This window comes from Anomaloglossus baeobatrachus, chromosome 6, assembly GCF_048569485.1.
Source record: "Anomaloglossus baeobatrachus isolate aAnoBae1 chromosome 6, aAnoBae1.hap1, whole genome shotgun sequence".
NCBI lineage: Eukaryota > Metazoa > Chordata > Amphibia > Anura > Aromobatidae > Anomaloglossus > Anomaloglossus baeobatrachus.
In genome coordinates, this window is record NC_134358.1 from 503000993 (window position 1) to 503022049 (window position 21057).

A 21057-nucleotide genomic window follows, 5' to 3' on the forward strand; every position below is an offset into this window, starting at 1 on the left:
TTGTTCAGGACAGGACTTTGATGAATATGCATCAGCCCCCCTCACAGGGTGCCTCTAATACTCTTGACAGAGGACTCCTATCCTCTGACCTCCGTCCATCGGAGCTCACGGAGGATTCATCATCTGATCCCAGACCCCGTCCTTCTAAGAGAAGGCGCAGGGTTTCCTCCTCCTCCCCATCCCACGGCTCTGTCTCTAGAGCTGACTCTCAAGATGAGGAGGATGCCCTCACTGGGGGCTCAGAGGCTATGTATCCCATCGATTTCTCTGAGGGTGACTCAGATCTTAGTGATTTGATTGCTTCTATTAATTCTGTGCTGGATCTCAATCCGCCAGTGTCAGAGGAGCAACTCTCTTTGGCAGAATAGCACCAGTTTACCTCGCCTAAGAGAGTGAAGAGTGTGTTCTTTAACCACTCCAGTTTTCAGACCGCTGTGACCAAACCCAGGGCCTGCCCTGACAATCGCTTTCCAAAGCGTGGTTCTGATGACCGGTTTCCATTTCCACCTGAGGTGGTCAAGGAGTGGTCTCACTCCCCAAAGGTAGACCCTCCGGTGTCTAGGCTATCAGCCCGGACCGTTGTGTTGGTGGCTGATGGCACCTCACTTAAGGATTCCACTGACCGTCAGATTGACCTTCTGGCCAAATCTGTGTATGAAGCTGCGGGGGCCGCGTTTTCCCCGACTTTTGCAGCAGTGTGGGCTCTCAAAGCCATCTCTGCTTCTCTAGAGGAGATGCATTCCCTCCCCAAGGAATCTATACCTGAGATGGTTACCTTAACTGCTCAGGCTTCAGCTTTTTCATCCTATGCCATGTCTGCCATGCTAGAGGCTGCTCACCGCACTGCGGTGGCTTCAGCTAATTCTCTTGTTATCCGCAGGATTTTGTGGCTTCGAGAGTGGAAGGCAGATGCTTCTTCCAAGAAGTTTCTTGCTGGGCTCCCTTTTGCTGGTTCATGGCTGTTTGGTGAACAGCTGGATGAAATCATTAAAGAAGCTACTGGCGGGAAGAGTACTTCCATGCCACAAACCAAGACCAGGAAACCCGCCCAGGGTAGGAATCAATCGAGGTTTCGTTCCTTTCGTTCCTACAGGTCATCCTCTAAGCCTTCCGCCTCGTCCGCTAACTCAGCCAAGGATCAGAAATCCAACTGGCGCCCAAAAGGGCATCCGCAGAAGACCGCAGGAGGTTCTGCCACTAAGGCAGCTTCCTCATGACTCTCGGCCCGCTCCAGCCACGTCCTTAGTCGGTGGCAGGCTCTCCCACTTTGGCGACGCTTGGTTAAAGCAAGTCTCCGATCAGTGGGTGAGAGACATCATATCTCACGGCTACAGGATAGAATTCTCTTCCAGCCCTCCAAACAGATTTTTTCTCTCAACTCCCCCCTGCTCCAAGGCCGCCGCCTTCTCGCTGGCCGTGGCGTCCTTGCAGGCAAACGGAGTGATTGTCCCAGTTCACGCTCAGGAACGGTTCAGAGGTTTTTACTCAAATCTCTTCCTAGTTCCAAAAAAGGACGGTACCTTCCGGCCCATCCTGGATCTCAAGCTTCTCAACAAGCATGTCCGGGTGCGGCATTTTCGCATGGAGTCTCTGCGATCAGTCATTGCCTCTATGACCCAAGGGGAGTTCCTGGCGTCCATCGACATCAGAGATGCCTATCTACATGTGCCAATCGCAGTGTCACATCAGCGCTGGTTACGTTTTGCGATAGGAGAGGATCATTTCCAATTCGTGGCTCTCCCCTTCGGATTAGCCACGGCCCCTCGGGTATTCACCAAGGTCATGGCAGCAGTGATTGCGGTCCTGCACCTCCAGGGGTTAGCAGTGCTTCCTTATCTGGACGACCTTCTGGTCAAGGGTACATCCAGCGCAGACTGTCAGCGGAGTGTTTCGCTCACTCTCGCCACCCTAGCCCAATTCGGGTGGATTGTCAATCCACTCTGACTCCGACCCAGAGTCTCACGACCTAGGGATGCAGTTCGAGACTCTGCCGGCACTTGTAAAGTTGCCCTTAGACAAACAGCTGTCACTCCGGTTGGCGGTGCGCTCTCTCCTGAGGCCCCGCCGTTATACCCTCAGGCGTCTGATGCAGGTGCTGGGTCAAATGGTGGCCTCCATGGAGGCGGTTCCCTTTGCCCAGTTCCATCTGCGTCCTCTGCAGCTGGACATTCTCCGCTGTTGGGACAAGCGGCCTTCCTCCTTACAGAGGTTAGTGGCTCTGTCGCCACGGACCAGGAGCTCTCTTCAGTGGTGGCTTCGACCCCTCTCCCTGTCCCAAGGGCGCTCCTTCCTGACTCCGTCCTGGGTGATTCTCACCACGGATGCCAGCCTATCCGGCTGGGGAGCGGTACATCTCCACCACAGAGAACAGGGCACTTGGACTCCATCCGAGTCAGCCCTTTCAATCAATGTGCTGGAAACCAGAGCTGTGCTTCTAGCTCTCCTAGCCTTTCACCACCTGTTGGCGGGCAGGCACATTCGAGTCCAGTCAGACAACGCGACAGCGGTTGCCTACATCAATCACCAAGGCGGGACACGCAGCCGCCTGGCAATGTTGGAGGTCCAACGCATTCTTCAATGGGCGGTGGACTCCAAGTCCACCATATCCGCAGTCCACATCCCTGGCGTAGAAAACTGGGAGGCAGATTATGTCAGCCGTCAATCCGTGGACGGTGGCGAGTGGTCCCTGGACCCGGCAGTGTTTCAGTCAATCTGCCGCAAGTGGGGCACTCCGGACGTGGACCTAATGGCATCCCGTCACAACAACAAGGTTCCGGTTTACGTGGCTCGCTCCCACGATCCTCAGGCCTTCGCCGCGGACGCTCTGGTTCAAGACTGGTCCCAGTTTCGTCTGTCCTACGTGTTTCCCCCTCTAGCTCGCTTGCCCAGAGTCCTGCGCAAGATCAGAATGGAGGGCCGTCGAGTCATCCTCATTGCTCCGGACTGGCCCAGGCGAGCTTGGTATCCGGACCTGCTCCAACTGTCCGTGGAGATGCCGTGGCATCTTCCGGAACGTCCAGACCTGCTCTCGCAAGGTCCGTTTTTCCGCCCGAATTCTGCGGCACTCAAATTGACGGCGTGGCTCTTGAGTCCTGGATTTTGACGGCTTCTGGTATTCCTCCTGAAGTCATCTCCACTATGGCTCGGGCCCGTAAGTCTTCCTCTGTCAAGATCTATCACAGGACTTGGAAAATTTTCCTGTCCTGGTGTCGCTCTTCCGGCCATTCTCCTTGGCCATTCTCGTTGCCGACCCTTCTGTCTTTTTTACAGTCCGGTCTGCAGCTAGGACTGCCCTTCAACTCTCTCAAGGGACAAGTCTCAGCTCTGTCAGTGCTGTTCCAGCGGCGTCTCGCCCGGCTGGCTCAGGTCCGCACCTTCATGCAAGGTGCGTCTCACATCATTCCGCCTTATCGGCGGCCCTTGTATCCCTGGGACCTTAACTTGGTCCTCACGGTATTGCAGAAACCCCCTTTCGAGCCCCTTAGGGAGGTTTCTTTGTATCGTCTTTCTCAAAAGGTGGCCTTTCTAGTTGCCATAACTTCTCTCAGGAGAGTCTCTGATTTGTCTGCGCTCTCCTCGGAGTCACCTTTTTTGGTTTTTCACCAAGACAAGGTAGTTCTCCGTCCGACCCCGGACTTTCTTCCTAAGGTGGTCTCTCCCTTCCACCTCAACCAGGATATTTCCTTGCCTTCCTTCTGTCCGGCCCCTGTTCATCGCTTTGAGAAAGCGCTTCATACTCTAGATCTGGTGCGTGCTCTCCGGATCTATGTGTCTCGCACCGCTGCGCTTAGGCGGTGCACCTCTCTTTTTGTGCTAACCACAGGGCGGCGCAAGGGTCTCTCTACTTCTAAGCCGACCTTGGCCCGTTGGATTAAATCGACCATTTCGGACGCCTACCAGAGTACTCAGGTGCCTCCCCCGCCGGGGATCAAAGCACACTCGACCAGAGCTGTCTGTGCCTCTTGGGCTTTTAGGCACCAGGCTACGGCTCAACAAGTCTGTCAGGCTGCCACTTGGACTAGCCTGCATACCTTCTCGAAGCACTACCAAGTGCATGCTCATGCTTTGGCAGATGCGAGCTTGGGCAGACGCATCCTTCAGGCGGCTGTCGCCCACTTGTGAAGTTAGGCTCCGCCTACTTCTTAGTTTTTTCTGTTTATTCCCACCCAGGGACAGCTTTGGAACGTCCCATGGTCTGGGTCTCCCAAAGGAATAATAAAGAAAAAGAGAATTTTTTTACTTACCGTAAATTCTTTTTCTTATAGTTCCGTATTGGGAGACACTGCTCCCTCCCTGTTGCCTGTTGGCAATTTTCTTGTTCTGTGTGTTATCACCGGCTGTTGTCGTGGATAGAGTCTCCGGTTGTTCCGGTTCTTACTCTGTTCTACTTGTGGGTGGCTATTCTCCTTCAGCTTTTGCACTAAACTGGCTAGGATTGGCTCACCAGGGGGTGTATAAGCTCAGAGGGAGGAGCTACACTTTTAAGTGTAGTACTTTGTGTGTCCTCCGGAGGCAGAAGCTAAACACCCATGGTCTGGGTCTCCCAATACGGAACTATAAGAAAAAGAATTTACGGTAAGTAACAAAATTCTCTTTTTTGCTTTGTTTGGGATCATTGTCTTGTTGAAAGACTAATCTCAGTCTCAGGACTTTTGTAGACTCCAACAGGTTTTCTTCAAGAATGGTCTTGTATTTGGCTCTATCCATCTTCCCATCAATTTTATCCATCTTCCCTGTCCCTGGTGAAGCAAAGCAGGCCCAAACCATGATGTTGCCACCACCATGTTTGACAGTGGGGATGGTGTGTTCAGGGTGATGAACTGTGTTGCTTCTACGCCAAACATATTGTTTGGCATTATGCCCAAATAGTTTGATTATGGTTACACCTGACCAGAGCACCTTCTTCCACATGTTTGCTGTGTCTCCCAGGTGGCTTGTGGCAAACTTTAAATGACACTTTTTATGGATATCTTTGAGAAATTGCTTTCTTCTTGCCACTCTTCCATAAAGGCCAGATTTATGCAGTGTATGACTGATTGTTGTCCTATGGACAGACTCTCCCACCTCATCTGTAGATCTCTGCAGTTTATCCAGAGTGATCCTGGGCCTCTTAGCTGCATCTCTGATCAGTCTTCTCCATGTTTGTGATGAAAGTTTGGATGGACGGCCGGGTCTTGGTAGATTTGCAATGGTATGATACTCCTTCCATTTCAATATGATCGCTTGCACAGTGCTTCTTGGGATGTTTAAAGTTTTGGAAATCTTTTTGCAACCAAATCCGGCTTTAAACTTCTCCACAACAGTATCACGGACCTGCCTGTTGTGTTCCTTGGTCTTCATGATCCTATCTGCGCTTTAAACAGAACACTGAGATTATCACAGAGCAGGTGCATTTATACGGAGACTTGATTACACACAGGTGGCTTATATTTATTATCAGTCATTTAGGACAACATTGGATCGTTCAGAGATCCTCAATGAACTTCTAGAGTAGTTTTGCTGCACTGAAAGTAAAGGGGACGAATAATATTGAACGACCCACTTTTCAGTTTATTTTCTACAAAAATTTTAAATAACCAATAAATTTCATTCAACTTCACAATTGTGTCCCACTTGTTAATGATTCTTCACCATAACATTACATTTTTTATCTTATGTTTGAAGCCTGAAATGTGGGAAAAGGTTGAAAAATTCATGGGAGCTTAATACTTTCGCAATGCACTGTATGTTCTCAAAGGAGAAATTCAACGTGCTTAACTCTTTCCACCCCTGAAATTGTCTTTTGTGTGAGCATGACTATCACTCTATATCTGAATTTCACATGGGGAGGCCCACAATTTCTATAGGTGATCACTTTTTAGCAGGATACCCTCCAATTCTAAGAATGGGGTTCTTAAAAGCCCCAACAAATCAGAGCGGTGGCCGTGGATGCGCCCCCACTGGTCTATTTATCCTGTATTAGGCCTAAGCCACACAGCGTGAAAATCGGTGCGAGTGGAGTGCGATAAAACTTCGTATTCCACTCGGAACAATATTGGCCTGTGTCAGCGCACATGAGCGATTATTTTCTTAGCCCTAATAGGACCGAGAAAACAGTCGCAGCATGCTGCGGGTGTAATGCAAGACTCTTTTCTCTCGCACCCATTCAAGTGAATGGGGCGAGAGAAAAATAGCACTACTCTCGCGGTACACCGGTGTACCGCGCGTGCAGAGCGAGAATGGCAATAGCCGCTACGTAAGAGAGAAGGAGATAAATCCCTCCCTCTCCTCCTCCGTGCCGGCCCGCCCCTTCGCCGCACTGGCCCGCCCCTCCTGAGAGCCGGGCCGCCCCCTGCAGCTGAGTTCTGCTCGCACAGTCGGACTGCAGTTGCAGGGATACAAGCATGACACTCGGCTCTGCTGTACTGCCAGCGCGAGCCGAGTTTCATGCGAGCATCGCAGTAGTGCCCCGTGTGGCCCCAGCCTTAGAGCGAATGTAGCAAAGTACCAGCTATCCCATTGCTCCATTCCTTTCTCGAGATTTGTGAGGGTCTGATCCAGCATTTTCCTGTAGATGCTTCCAATGTTGAGTAGACCCTTTAAAGTTGTAAAGTATTAAAGATGGTTTGTTATACAGATTATTGGAATGAGCGCGTCCCTTTAATACCAGGACTCTGTGACATTTTCTATTGCAGATAACATGCCTATGTTCTCATTTGCTTTTCCCACTAATAGATCCCATAAGGGCCTGCAGGAGACATATCGTTAACAGAAAGTTAAAGAGCAAATACTTTTAAAAAGTGTTTAATTCTCGGAATACGGAATTGAATTTGCGTAGCCGGCTATATTGGTCATTAATCTCTAAGCCCCGCTCTCAATTGTCTGTCTGACCCTGTTTAACCATCATTAGAATTCTAATAGGACGCCGGCATACGGAGCGAAATTAATAAATGAAAACATGTTGTAGACGTTGGAAGTCATTTATTGAAAGATTCATTAAGTTACAAAGACTTTAACACATTTAATTAGTCCTATGAAAGTAGAAGTGACCCTTCCCGTAAAGCTGATAAGTCTTATAATAGCTGTTAGATTTCCTTTTTTTTTTTTCGGTTTTCTCTTTAAGATTAACTGTGTGCGAAGCAATTTATGCTAAGTTTCCATTCTTTTCACCGGTAGGCCAAGTTATCTGCAGGCCTTGAATAGATTACTGCAGATAGCATCATGTAATTAACAAGAGATGTGGAAATGTAAAGTATAATTTGTGTCGTGATTGTGTGCGAGAGAATGTTAATTTCTTAACTAGATGGATATTTAAGGGGATAAAAGAGCCAGAAAAATAGAGTGTAATTCTATAAAAGGATTAGGGCTACCTTATCTCCTGTTATTGAGGTGGTGGGATGGTTGGCATATTATGAAGCCAAAAGCCACGTTTAATGAGGAATTTGTCATTTTCTTAAGACTTTTTTCATTAAATTATCCATTTGTTGATGACTTGGCCTAAAGTTGCTTTGTAAAGTTGTGTTCCATAAGTAGGTTTTTTGGGGTTTTTTTTTTGTCATCTTCAAGTTTTAATTTACTTGTTTTATCTCATTAATGCTATTATTTGTTTCCAAAGGGCATGCCGGACTTTCAGCCTGCGGCAAGTCCTTTGCCAGGGAACTTCAATCAGCCGCCAAGGCTGCAGGAACCATGGAGAAATCCACCCCCGCCACCACCACCACCACCCCCGCCACAAGCTGAGCGAGAACCGTTCTTCTTAGGCGGTAAGTCATTTCCCAAGTTTTTGTTTTTTGTTTTTTTTTTTTTAATTTCTCAGAACATACCTCAGTATATAATTTGAGAGCATTCTTCACACAAGGAGGTGACCACATATCTTGCCCTAGACTGCCAGCGTCTAAAGTTTCAAATGGGTTTTTGTAGAAGATTAACGTTGATTTATTAGGTCATGTAGACTTCATAGGTCGGGATCCCCAAGGTCTAAATTCTCTACTTTAACCAGAGCTTCACAACTGGTTGTCCTGGTGGCATCGACACATGTAATTCCCATTCGTGTGTTTCTATCTGTAAATATCACAAGTGAAGACTGTTAACATAAAATATACATTAGCTAAAGGGATTTACCTCTCTCTAAGTTACCAATTGGAAGCCATGCTTTCCCTCTCACACCCACCCTTGGCTCCAGCTTTACCTTTCCGCCAAGCCAGAACTCATGTTTTCCCGACCAGTAGCCATCTCAATCCACTCCTGTGACCAATCGTTGGCCTCAGCAGTTAAGTTACTGTTGGTCGGGATGTCATATATTCTAGATCAGTGATTGTTTTGTCTTTTTGGTCTACTAGGCATTGCTCCCACCTGGCCAGAATCCTACTCCACACTGATGAGGGGCAATACCCCGAAACAGCTGTCTGTGGATGGATACCTGGCCTTGGTATTTCCCTTGTCATATCTTTAAACTTGTCAGAGTTGGATATTGACTAAAAGGGCCACATAATATGGTGGTTATGGTGGTTTCCTAAAAAGAGCCACTCCTTGGCTAGGTCCTTCCCGGAGAGATATCTGGCGGAGGCTGGTAACGAAGGTAAATATCGGGTAACCAGGGAAAGGCCTTCCCTTGGTTACCCGATGTTTACGCTGGTTACAGCTTACCGCAGCTGCCAGACGCCGGCTCCTGCTCCCTGCTCGCTTCATTTCGTCGCTCTCTCGCTGTCACACACAGCGATGTGTGTGTCACAGCGGGAGAGTGACGACCAAAAAATGATGCTGGACATTCAGCAACGACCGGCGACCTCACAGCAGGGGCCAGGTCGTTGCTGGATGTCACACACAGCGACAGCGATGGGACGTCGCTGCAACGTCACAGAAAATGGTGACGTAGCAGCGACGTCGTTGTCGCTGTGTGTGACACCAGTCTAACCTCCTGCATGATTAGAATGCAGAGATGACCAACCCCATTCAGAAAAATTCCCTGTTGGGGGCAAGGGGCAACATAGCTGAGTTTAGCTGTGTCACATTACAAACCCTTCTATCGGCTCTCTTTCTAGCATGATCAGCTCTGCTGTAGTGTCCCACACTACCTCTCTGAAGATGTCAGTATAATCAGACTTATGTATATCGTGCTTAACTTGTCATTGCTTTGTGGTGAGATCACCGCAGTGTAACTACATATCACAGGAAAGTAGTCCAAAATGGGCAGGTTACTCCTATGCGAGATATGACTGAAGATATAACTGTGATTACGGACATGCACAGTAATTAAGAGAGCTGATACAAGCATTTGTAATGTGACACAGCTATACTCTGCTGCATTGACTGATGCAGGAGGGTAGACCAGGAGGCCGGAGCTGTCATTACATCTCACTCACTGAGAAATCTGCTCTAAGGCTGGTGGGGGCGCGTGCTCTCTTTTGAGTGTTGCGGCCTGCTTATGATTGTTCAGTATCATACAGGGGGAAGAAGTACACACTCCCAGTAAAAACCATCTATCATCTTATTAGCCGATTACCTTTTCTCCTGTTATCTGTTGGGATTTGAGGCCTCCATACACATACGAATATTGTCCAGTCCTGCCATAGTTGGCAGGTTTGACCAGCTTTACTGTGTTTAGCGAATGTAACTTTTTTTTTTCTCTCATGATTTTCTGTTGAACTTGCCAATCTCCTTTTGTTTCTCCACAGAGCCTCGGTTTCCAGGCCATCATATGTTCAATCAAAGGAATCCTCCTCCTGTTCCTCCTCCTCCCCTTATGAATACCAACCACCCAGTTCCTAACCCAAATGTTCCACCATTCAATCCACCCGGACAAGGTTTTAACCAGCTGCCCCGATTCAATCCACCTGGGCCAGGTTCGCAGCCAGGATTCAACCCGCCTGGGCCTCAAGGAGGCTTCAATCAGCCAGGCTTTAACCCTCCTGGTCCACAGTCTGGCTTTAATCCACCTGGCCCTCAGGCTGGCTTTAACCCACCTGGCCCTCAGCCTGTCTTTAACCCTTCAAGTAACCAGGCAGGTTTTAATCAGCCAAATTTCAACCCGCCTGGATTTAATCAGTCTGCACCTCAACCACCGTTTAATCCACCAGGGCTCAACCAGCCTGGTTTCAACCAGTTAAGCCCTGGACCACAGACAGTATTTAACCAACCAGGATCTGGTCTTCAACCAAACTTTCCCCAGCCTGGCCCTGGACTTCAGCCAGCGTTTAACGCCCCAGGGTTTACAAGAGAGCGTCCTGTTCGCCTCAACATACCTTCTCCAAATCCAATGGGAATGCCTCCATTTAACCAACCGTCAGGAAACATTAGACCCTTTGCTCCACCAAGGCAACAATTTCCATCAGGACAACCATTTATGCCCCAGGTTTGTACATATTTGCATCACGTAAGCTGTTCAGTTATTGACTGGGTTACCTTCCGAAACAGAAATGTTAATCCATAAGAGGTTGTAGGGAAAGTTTCCTGAAAAGTTTCCTGAAAGGGGACAATCAATTTAAGGCTTGATTGACGTTTAACTTTTGATCAGTGTTTACATTCACTAACTCATCAGTGATTTTATCTGATGTAAAAAAAGAAATGTCATTGTCCATTACAATGTTGGTCACTGACAGCGCTCGGATTTGCACACTGATGCGGTCAGTGATTTTTGCGTACCCACAAACTAGCATGGGTAATTGTCTTCATGAATCAAATCAAAATCGGACACATTTTTTTGCAGAGCATTCAGTCACACAAACACACGGACATGTGAACCGCCCCATAGGTTATAATTGGTACATGTTCTGTTTGTGATAAATGCACAACGCGTACATCACTCACGGATGTCTGAACCCTAAAGGGTTTTTTTTTTCCTTATGTGTTGGTGACATGATTTTGTGACGCATATGAATATGTTCAGTACCAGTCAAATGTTTAGACACCTGCTCATGCAATGCTTTTCCATAGTGAATACAGTGGAACCTCGGTTTACGAGTAACTTGGTGTGTGACTGTTTCGCTATACGAGCAAAGCTTGCTGTAAATTTGTAACTCCGTTTATGAGCAATGCTTTGCTGTACGAGCAAATACTCACCGCACACACTTCCGGTTACGTATTTTCACCGCGCTCTGACCCGCTCTTGCAGTCCGCACAAACACGTACACATACTCACCTTACTTTCCGTTCCCTCGCCGGCCTCCTGGTTCTTGAAGTCCGCAGGTACAGGATGTGTATCGGGTAACCATCGCGACAATGGAGAAACTTCCACTGTCAGTGCTTCTCAAAGGCAGCACGCTGACCAATCAGAGGCAAGCGACTCATGCGTATGACGTTGACGCTGACAGCGGAAGCTCCTGCATCGTCGGGATGATTACCCGATACACACAGTGAACCTGCGGACTACAAGAATCAGGAGGCTTGCGAGGGAACGGAAGGTAAAGTGAGCATAATATATGGGTGGGGGTGGGGTTGTGGGTGGAATGGCACATTCTGAGCTTCCATTATTTCCTATGGGATATTTGTTTTGCTAGACGAGTAACTTGGTTTACAGACACACTCCCAGAACGGATTGCTCTCGTAAACAAAGGTTCCACTGTATGAACATTGTAGGTTCAGACTGAAGGCATAATACTACAAAAAACACACTTGGACACTAAGGGTAAGGCTACATTTGTGAAACAAACCAGATATGGCGACTTTAAACTGTGGCCACCACCAAGTGAGCCTTTATATACCGCATCCCAGAATACTGTATATAAGTGCCCAGGCCTCTCTGTAGAACGTAAAAATCACTTTTATAATACTCACCTATGGGGCAGTCCTGTCCCATGGATGTCGCTGCTGTCTGGTCCAGCGCCACCTCTCTGTGGTGATCGTTGTTTTCCGCCTACCCATATGAGTATGGATAGTTTCCTGGGCAGGCGCTTTTTGATTTACCCTACTAAGGGCTGCCCACCGTTTTTGATTACTAGCCAAGGTGAAGCTGTCAGCTGTGGTTTGCAGGCTGCCGTTGTCTGCTGTACCCTAGCTGGCTATCAGAAATGGGAGGGACCCCATGTCGTTTATTTTAGTTATTTATTTTTTGCTAAATACAAGGCTAAGTACCCTTTAGTGTCACATGAAAGTCACTAAAGAGTGCCAGCTTAGAATATGTAGGGGGGTGGGACATTATATATGTGTTTGCCATCCATCCATCCATCCATCCTAGCTTTATAGGCCATGTGCCCACGATCAGGGTTTGCAGCGTTTTGGGCGCAGAGTGTTTTTGCTGCGTCCATAACGCTACGTTGTGCAGTACAAGCGGAGCGGAAGGATTTTTTTTAAATCCCTTGCCCACTGTTTCTTTTTCTCCGCTGCATAAACTGACCTACGGCGCGGCTTCCTGGACCTCAGCAAGTCAATTAATGCTGCGGATACGAGAGTGGTCTCTGTAAGGAGAACAGCGCTTACGTCCACAGCAACCTGAATCCGGATCGTGGGCAAGGGCAGCTGCATTCTTTTATGGACAACACTCACATCTTCGCAGGACGGCTGGCACTGTGTATTAGATCCAGTGTCGCCAGGACGTGGGCACATTGTCTAAAAGTGAAAAATTTGGCACTACAGCAACATTTTTGTGAAGTACCTGTAGATTCAAAATGCTCACTATACCTCTGCATAAAATCCTTGAGTGGTCTAGTTTCCAAAATGGGGTCACTTGTGGGGTTTTCTGCTGTATAGGTACCTTTAGGAACCCTGGAAATGCAACAGTGTCCGCAATTTTTTTCAACTTTTCCAAAATTCAAATGGTGCTCCTTCCATTCCAAGCCCTCCCATTTGTCCAAACAGAGGTTTTTGACCACATGTGGTGTATCCCTGCGCTCATAAGAAATTAGATAACAAACTGGTCCACATTTTGTTGTTGCCCATTGAAAAAGTGAGACATTTTGGTGCTAAAGCAATATTTCTTTGTCGCTCCTAATTGGGAGACCCAGACAATTGGGTGTATAGCTATGCCTCCGGAGGCCACACAAAGTATTACACTAAAAGTGTAAAGCCCCTCCCCTTCAGCCTATACACCCCCCGTACTGCTACGGGCTCATCAGTTTTTATGCTTTGTGCGAAGGAGGTCAGACATGCACGCATAGCTCCACAGCTTAGTCAGCAGCAGCTGCTGACTATGTCGGATGGAAGAAAAGAGGGCCCATAACAGGGCCCCCAGCATGCTCCCTTCTCACCCGACTCTTGTCGGCGGTGTTGTTAAGGTTGAGGTATCCATTGCGGGTACGGAGGCTGGAGCCCACATGCTGCTTTCCTTCCCCATCCCTCATCCTGGGTGAAGTGGGATCCCATCGGTCTCCAGGCACAGGAGACCGTGCTCCATCCACAGCTCCTGAGGACCCTGCTGGATAGGAGCCGAGTATCGTTCAGGGACATGGCCCTGCTACTTGGAGGTACTCTGTGTCCCCGTGGGGACCGCGCACAGCAACACTCCAGCATTGCTGGGTGTGCTAGTGCACCGGGGACAGCAGCGCTGGCTGCATTTGTGCCACTATACACTGCAGCGTCGCTGAGTGTGTTTGTGTCTTTCTTCCCGCCCCCAGCCCTGCCAGTCAGGGGAAGGGCGGGACGCTGTACAGGTCGGCAGCACTGAGGGCTGGAGCATGCTTTGCATACTCCACCCACCTCACTCTGCACAGTGGGGCACCAGTTCCCGCACTTTTCTGGGTCACGCCCACGGCTCCCTCTTCTCCCCAGGACGCTGGCAGCCATTCCTCTCAGCTCTGCTAACGCTGGAGAGGAGAGACAAGCTCAAAGAGACCCAGGCAGGAATTCTGGTGCCCACACAAACGCTTTGCGCAGGCGGTAAGCAGCACCTGTGGTGCTGGCCCCACTAGTGCAGAAGTGTATTTATAGTTTATATGATTATAGTCTATACTTAACACTGTAGGGTGCACTGTTGATTTGTGGCTATATACCCTCCTGTATTGCTCAGAGGAGACAACAGCATGTCGTCCACAAATAGCAAGGGTGCCAAGGCACAGACTTACTATGCTGCCTGTGCAGCATGTACGGCTATACTGCCGGCAGGTTCCACTGACCCTCATTGTGTGCACTGCTCGGCCCCTGTGGCACTTTCTCAGCCGGAGCCTCTGCTAGGGGTGGCCCAGGGAGAACCACCTGTTGACACTGTCCAGGTGACAGGGACGGAGTTTGCAGTTTTTACTGAAAGACTTTCTGAGACTATGGCTAAGATATTAGAAGCCTTGCAGTCCAGGCCGGCATCTCAAGCCAGGGGCACTGTGGAATCATTGTCCCCTGGTTCCCCTCAGTGGGAACAGCAATGTCTTCCCGGGGTGTCTCATGGATCCCAGGGTGAGGTCTCTGACACGGACCGCAGCCCCAGACCGACTAAGCGAGCTCGCTATGAAATCCCCTCGACATCATCACAATGTTCAGGGTCTCAGCGAGAGGACTCTCTGTATGATGAAGCGGAGGTAGCTGATCAGGATTCTGATCCTGAAGCCGCTCTCAACCTTGATACTCCTGATGGGGACACCATAGTGAATGATCTTATTGCGTCCATCAATGAAATGTTGAATATTTCTCCCTCAGCTCCTCCTGTGGAGGAGTCAGCTTCTCAGCAGGAGAAATTCCGTTTCAGGTTTCCCAAGCGTACAAAGAGTATGTTTCTGGACCACTCTGACTTCAGAGAGGCAGTCCAGAAACACCGAGCTTATCCAGATAAGCGTTTTTCCAAGCGCCTTAAGGATACACGTTACCCTTTCTTCGGCGCTTCATTGGGAGACCCAGCCGATTGGGTGTATAGCACTGCCTCCGGAGGCCACACAAAGCAATTACACTAAAAAGTGTAAGGCCCCTCCCCTTCTGGCTATACACCCCCAGTGGGATCACTGGCTCACCAGTTTTCTGCTTTGTGCGAAGGAGGTCAGACATCCACGCATAGCTCCACTGTTTAGTCAGCAGTAGCTGCTGACTATATCGGATGGAAGAAAAGAGGGCCCATATGGGGCCCCCAGCATGCTCCCTTCTTACCCCACTTGTGGTTTGTAAGGTTGAGGTACCTATTGCTGGTACGGAGGCTGGAGCCCACATGCTGTTTTCCTTCCCCATCCCCCTGAGGGGCTCTGAGGAAGTGGGATCTTACCGGCCACCAAGCCCTGAGGCCGGGCTCCATCCACAGACCCATAGAACCTGCTGGATGTGGAGCGGGAGTGCCGTTCAGGGACAAGGCCCTGCAACTTTCAGGTACTCTGTGTCCCCGTATGACAGGCCACGCACATCCCAGACTTGCTGGGTGTGCTAGTGCGCCGGGGACTGTAGCGCTGTGCGCTGGGCCTATAGTCCCCGCAGATTACTGGGGGACTTTATGTGTGTGGATCGCCGCGCCGACCGCCCCTGGAGCGGCGGCGCAGCTGCGACTTGTAGTGCGCCGGGGACGCGCCGACCGCACTTTTACGGCGGCGGCGCTTCTAACTTTAGTTCCCGGTTTGTTCTGCGGCCTAGCTCCGCTTCGTTAACGCCCCCCACCCTGTCACTCAGGGTAGGGGAGAGACGTTGTTCAATCGGCAGCGCCGAGGGCTGGAGCACGATTTACATGCTCCAGCCCTCACTGAGCACAGTAGGACACAGGCTTTGCGCTTTTTCTCTGTGCACGCCCTAGGCCCGCCCCCAGGCTTGCAGCTCCCCAGGACGCCGGCAGCCATTATACACATGCAGTCTGGCTGGAGAACGGACGCAGGCTCTGGGGGACCCAGGCTAGGGATTTCTGGCGACCACACACCCGCGCTAAGCGGGCGGTAAGCAGCACATACGTGCGGCCCCACTAGTGCCACAGTGTTATATTTGTGTACTGTTTTTCGCTGTACCAGATATATTTATATATATATATACTGCACTGTTTGGTCGCTTCTTGGCTGTATACCCTATATTACTCTGGGGAGACAACAACATGTCATCCACAAAACGCAAGGGTGCCAAGGCAAGGGCTGCTTACACTGCTTGTACAGCATGTGGGGCTAATCTACCAGCAGGCTCCAACGACTCTCATTGTGTGCAATGTTCAGTCCCAGTGGCACTTCGTCAGCCAGAGCCTATGGTGGTGGTAGCCCAGGCAGAGTCGCCTGCGAACCCTGCCCCGGTGACGGGGTCAGAATTTGCAGTTTTTGCTGATAAAATGTCTGTGACTATGGCAAAAATCCTGGAAACCTTGCAGTCCAGGCCAGTTGCTCAGACCATGGACACTGCGGTGTCTATGTTCCCCGGTCCCCCTCAGTTGGATCTAATCCGTAATTCAAGGGGGTCCCAAGCATCACAGGCTGAGGGCTCTGACTCCGATGACAGTCCCAGTCCGCCTAAGCGAGCTCGCTGGGAGAGACCCTCCACGTCATCACGCGGATCAGGGTCTCAGCGAGAAGGGTCTCTATATGATGACTCAGAGGTGGGTGATCAGGAGTCTTGTCCTGACGCCGCACTCAATTTGGATACGCCAGATGGTGACGCCATGGTAAATGACCTTATAGCGGCCATCAATAGGCTGTTGGATATTTCTCCCCCAGCCCCTTCTGCAGAGGAGGCAGCTGCACAGCAGGAGAAATTCCATTTCCTGTATCCCAAGCGTAAATTGAGTACTTTTCTGGACCACTCTGACTTCAGAGAATCCATCCAGAAACACAATACTTATCCGGACAAGCGTTTTTCTAAACGCCTTAAGGATACACGTTATCCTTTTCCCCCTGACGTGGTCAAACGCTGGACCCAGTGTCCAAAAGTGGACCCTCCAATATCCAGGCTTGCAGCTAGATCCATAGTTGCAGTGGAGGATGGGGCTTCACTTAAAGATGCCAATGACAGACAGATGGACCTTTGGTTGAAATCTGTCTATGAAGCTATCGGCGCGTCGTTTGCTCCAGCATTCGCGGCCGTGTGGGCGCTCCAAGCTATTTCAGCTGGTCTGGCACAGGTGGACTCTCTCATACGTCCATCAGTGCCGCAAGTGGCGTCCCTAACTACACAAATGTCTGCGTTTGCGACCTACGCTATCAATGCGGTACTGGACTCTACGAGCCGTACCTCAATAGCATCCGCCAACTCTGTAGTTTTGCGCAGAGCCTTGTGGTTAAAAGAATGGAAAGCAGATTCTGCTTCTAAAAAATGTTTAACCAGCTTGCCATTATCTGGAGACAGACTGTTTGGTGAGCAATTGGCGGAAATCATTAAACAGTCCAAAGGTAAGGACTCCTCCTTACCCCAGCCCAGATCAAGCAAACCTCCACAGAGGAAGTGGCAGTCAAAGTTTCGGTCCTTTCGAGGCTCGGGCAAGCCCCAATTCTCCTCGTCCAAAAGGACTCAGAAAGAGCAAAGGAGCTCTGATTCCTGGCGGGCTCACTCACGCCCCAAGAAAGCAACCGGAGGTACCGCTTCCAAGGCGGCTGCCTCATGACTTTCGGCCGCCTCCCTCCGCATCCTCGGTCGGTGGCAGGCTCTCCCGCTTTTGCGACATTTGGCTGCCACAGGTCAAAGACCGGTGGGTAACAGACATTTTGTCTCACGGGTACAGGATAGAGTTCAGTTCTCGTCCTCCGCCTCTGTTCTTCAGAACTTCCCCACATCCCGACCGAGCAGATGCCCTTCTGCAGGCGGTGAATTCTCTAAGAGCAGAAGGAGTGGTGGTCCCTGTTCCTCTTCAGGAACGAGGTCAAGGTTTTTACTCCACTCTCTTTGTGGTGCCAAAAAAGGACGGCTCATTCCGTCCTGTTCTGGACCTAAAACTGCTCAACAAGCATGTGAACGCCAGGCGGTTCCGGATGGAATCCCTCCGCTCAGTCATTGCCTCAATGTCTCAAGGAGATTTCCTAGCATCAATAGACATCAAGGATGCTTATCTCCACGTGCCGATTGCTACAGAGCACCGACGCTTCGTGATAGGAGACGACCATCTTCAGTTCGTAGCTCTGCCATTTGGTCTGGCGACAGCCCCACGGGTGTTCACCAAGATCATGGCGGCAGTGGTAGCAGTCTTGCACTCTCAGGGACACTCTGTGATCCCTTACTTGGACGATCTACTGGTCAAGGCACCCTCTCAAGAGGCATGCCAACTCAGCTTGACTGTTGCACTGGAGACTCTCCAGACGTTCGGGTGGATCATCAACTTCTCAAAGTCAAATCTGTCACCGACCCAATCACTAACGTATCTTGGCATGGAGTTTCATACTCTCTCAGCGATAGTGAAGCTTCCGCTGGACAAGCAGCGGTCTCTACAGACTGGGGTGCAGGCTCTCCTTCAAAGTCAGTCGCACTCCTTAAGACGCCTCATGCACTTCCTCGGGAAGATGGTGGCGGCAATGGAGGCGGTTCCGTTTGCGCAGTTTCATCTGCGCCCACTTCAATGGGACATTCTCCGCCAATGGGACGGGAAGTCAACATCCCTGGACAGGAAAGTCTCCCTTTCCCAGACGGCCAAGGACTCTCTGCAGTGGTGGCTTCTTCCCACCTCATCACAGGGAAGATCCTTCCTACCACCGTCTTGGGCGGTGGTCACGACAGACGCGAGTCTGTCAGGGTGGGGAGCAGTTTTTCTCCACCACAGGGCTCAGGGTACGTGGACTCAGCAGGAGTCCACCCTTCAGATCAATGTTCTGGAGATCAGAGCAGTGTATCTTGCCCTACTAGCCTTCCAGCAGTGGCTGGAAGGAAGGCAGATCCGAATTCAGTCGGACAACTCCACAGCGGTGGCATACATCAACCACCAAGGGGGGACACGCAGTCGACAAGCCTTCCAGGAAGTCCGGCGGATTCTGATGTGGGTGGAAGCCACGGCCTCCACCATATCCGCAGTTCACATCCCCGGCGTAGAAAACTGGGAAGCAGACTTCCTCAGTCGCCAGGGCATGGACGCAGGGGAATGGTCCCTTCACCCAGACGTGTTTCAGGAAATCTGTCGCCGATGGAGAAGGCCGGACGTCGACCTAATGGCGTCCCGGCACAACAACAAGGTCCCAACCTTCATGGCACGGTCTCGCGATCAAAGAGCGCTGGCGGCAGACGCCCTAGTGCAAGATTGGTCGCAGTTCCGGCTCCCTTATGTGTTTCCACCTCTGGCACTCTTGCCCAGAGTGCTACGCAAGATCAGATCCGATTGCAGCTGCGTCATACTCGTCGCCCCAGACTGGCCGAGGAGGGCGTGGTATCCGGATCTGTGGCAGCTCACGGTCGACCAACCGTGGGCACTACCAGACCGACCAGACTTACTGTCCCAAGGGCCGTTTTTCCATCGGAATTCTGCGGCCCTGAACCTGACTGTGTGGCCATTGAGTCCTGGATCCTAGCGTCTTCAGGATTATCCCAAGGGGTCGTTGCCACCATGAGACAGGCTAGGAAGCCCACGTCCGCTAAGATCTACCACAGAACGTGGAGGATATTCTTATCCTGGTGCTCGGCTCAGGGAGTGTCTCCCTGGCCATTTGCATTGCCTACCTTTCTTTCTTTCCTGCAATCTGGGTTAGAAAAAGGTTTGTCGCTCGGCTCCCTTAAAGGTCAGGTCTCGGCGCTATCCGTCTTTTTTCAGAGGCGTTTGGCACGCCTTCCTAAGGTGCGCACGTTCCTACAGGGGGTTTGCCATATCGTACCCCCGTACAAGCGGCCGTTAGATCCATGGGATCTGAACAGGGTACTAGTTGCCCTCCAGAAGCCGCCCTTCGAGCCTCTGAGGGAGGTTTCGCTTTCTAGACTATCACAGAAAGTGGCTTTTCTGGTAGCGATCACATCTCTTCGGAGAGTGTCTGAGCTGCCAGCGCTGTCATCCAAGGCTCCCTTCCTGGTCTTCCACCAGGACAAGGTAGTGCTGCGCCCCATTCAGGAGTTTCTCCCGAAGGTGGTATCCTCTTTTCATCTTAATCAGGATATCTCTTTGCCTTCGTTTTGTCCTCATGCAATTCATCAGTATGAGAAGAATTTACATTTGTTAGATCTGGTGAGAGCACTCAGAATCTACATTTCCCGCACGGCGCCCTTGCGCCGTTCGGATGCACTCTTCGTCCTTGTCGCTGGTAAGCGCAAAGGGTCGCAGGCTTCTAAGGCCACCCTGGCTCGATGGATCAAAGAACCAATTCTTGAAGCCTACCGTTCTGCTGGGCTTACGGTTCCATCAGGGCTGAAGGCCCATTCTACCAGAGCCGTGGGTGCGTCCTGGGCATTGCGACACCAGGCTACGGCTCAACAGGTGTGCCAGGCAGCTACCTGGTCGAGTCTGCACACTTTCACCAAACATTATCAGGTGCATACCTATGCTTCGGCGGACGCCAGCCTAGGTAGAAGAGTCCTGCAGGCGGCAGTTGCCTCCCTATAGGGGAGGGCTGTCTTGCAGCTCTAACATGAGGTATTCTTTACCCACCCAGGGACAGCTTTTGGACGTCCCAATCGTCTGGGTCTCCCAATGGAGCGCCGAAGAAGAAGGGAATTTTGTTACTTACCGTAAATTCCTTTTCTTCTAGCTCCTATTGGGAGACCCAGCACCCGCCCTGTTGTCCTTCGGGATTTTTGGTTTGTTTGCGGGTACACATGTTGTTCATGTTGAACGGTTTTCAGTTCTCCGATGTTACTCGGAGTGAATTGGTTTAAACCAGTTATTGGCTTTCCTCCTTCTTGCTTTTGCACTAAAACTGGTGAGCCAGTGATCCCACTGGGGGTGTATAGCCAGAAGGGGAGGGGCCTTACACTTTTTAGTGTAATTGCTTTGTGTGGCCTCCGGAGGCAGTGCTATACACCCAATCGGCTGGGTCTCCCAATAGGAGCTAGAAGAAAAGGAATTTACGGTAAGTAACAAAATTCCCTTCTTTCCCCCTGACGTGGTCAAGGGCTGGACTCAGTGTCCCAAGGTGGATCCTCCAATCTCCAGACTGGCGGCTAGATCCATAGTTGCAGTGGAAGATGGAGCTTCACTCAAGGATGCCACTGACAGACAGATGGAGCTCTGGTTGAAATCCATCTATGAAGCTATCGGCGCGTCTTTTGCTCCAGCATTCGCAGCCGTATGGGCACTCCAAGCTATCTCAGCTGGTCAGGCGAAAATTGACGCACTCACACGTACGTCTGCGCCGCAGGTGGCGTCCATAA

General features: G+C 50.5%; 1 protein-coding gene across 4 annotated transcripts in view; it reads left to right on the forward strand.

The window, feature by feature from the left end:
* Positions 1–21057, forward strand: part of RBM33 (RNA binding motif protein 33) — a 222529-nt gene that overhangs the window by 110389 nt on the left and 91083 nt on the right. For all 4 annotated transcript variants that reach the window (XM_075315440.1, XM_075315441.1, XM_075315442.1 and 1 more), the window contains exons 11-12: positions 7595–7742; positions 9654–10330. In XM_075315440.1, coding sequence (XP_075171555.1) covers positions 7595–7742; positions 9654–10330 — 825 coding nt within the window. The remainder of the gene's footprint in view (positions 1–7594; positions 7743–9653; positions 10331–21057) is intronic.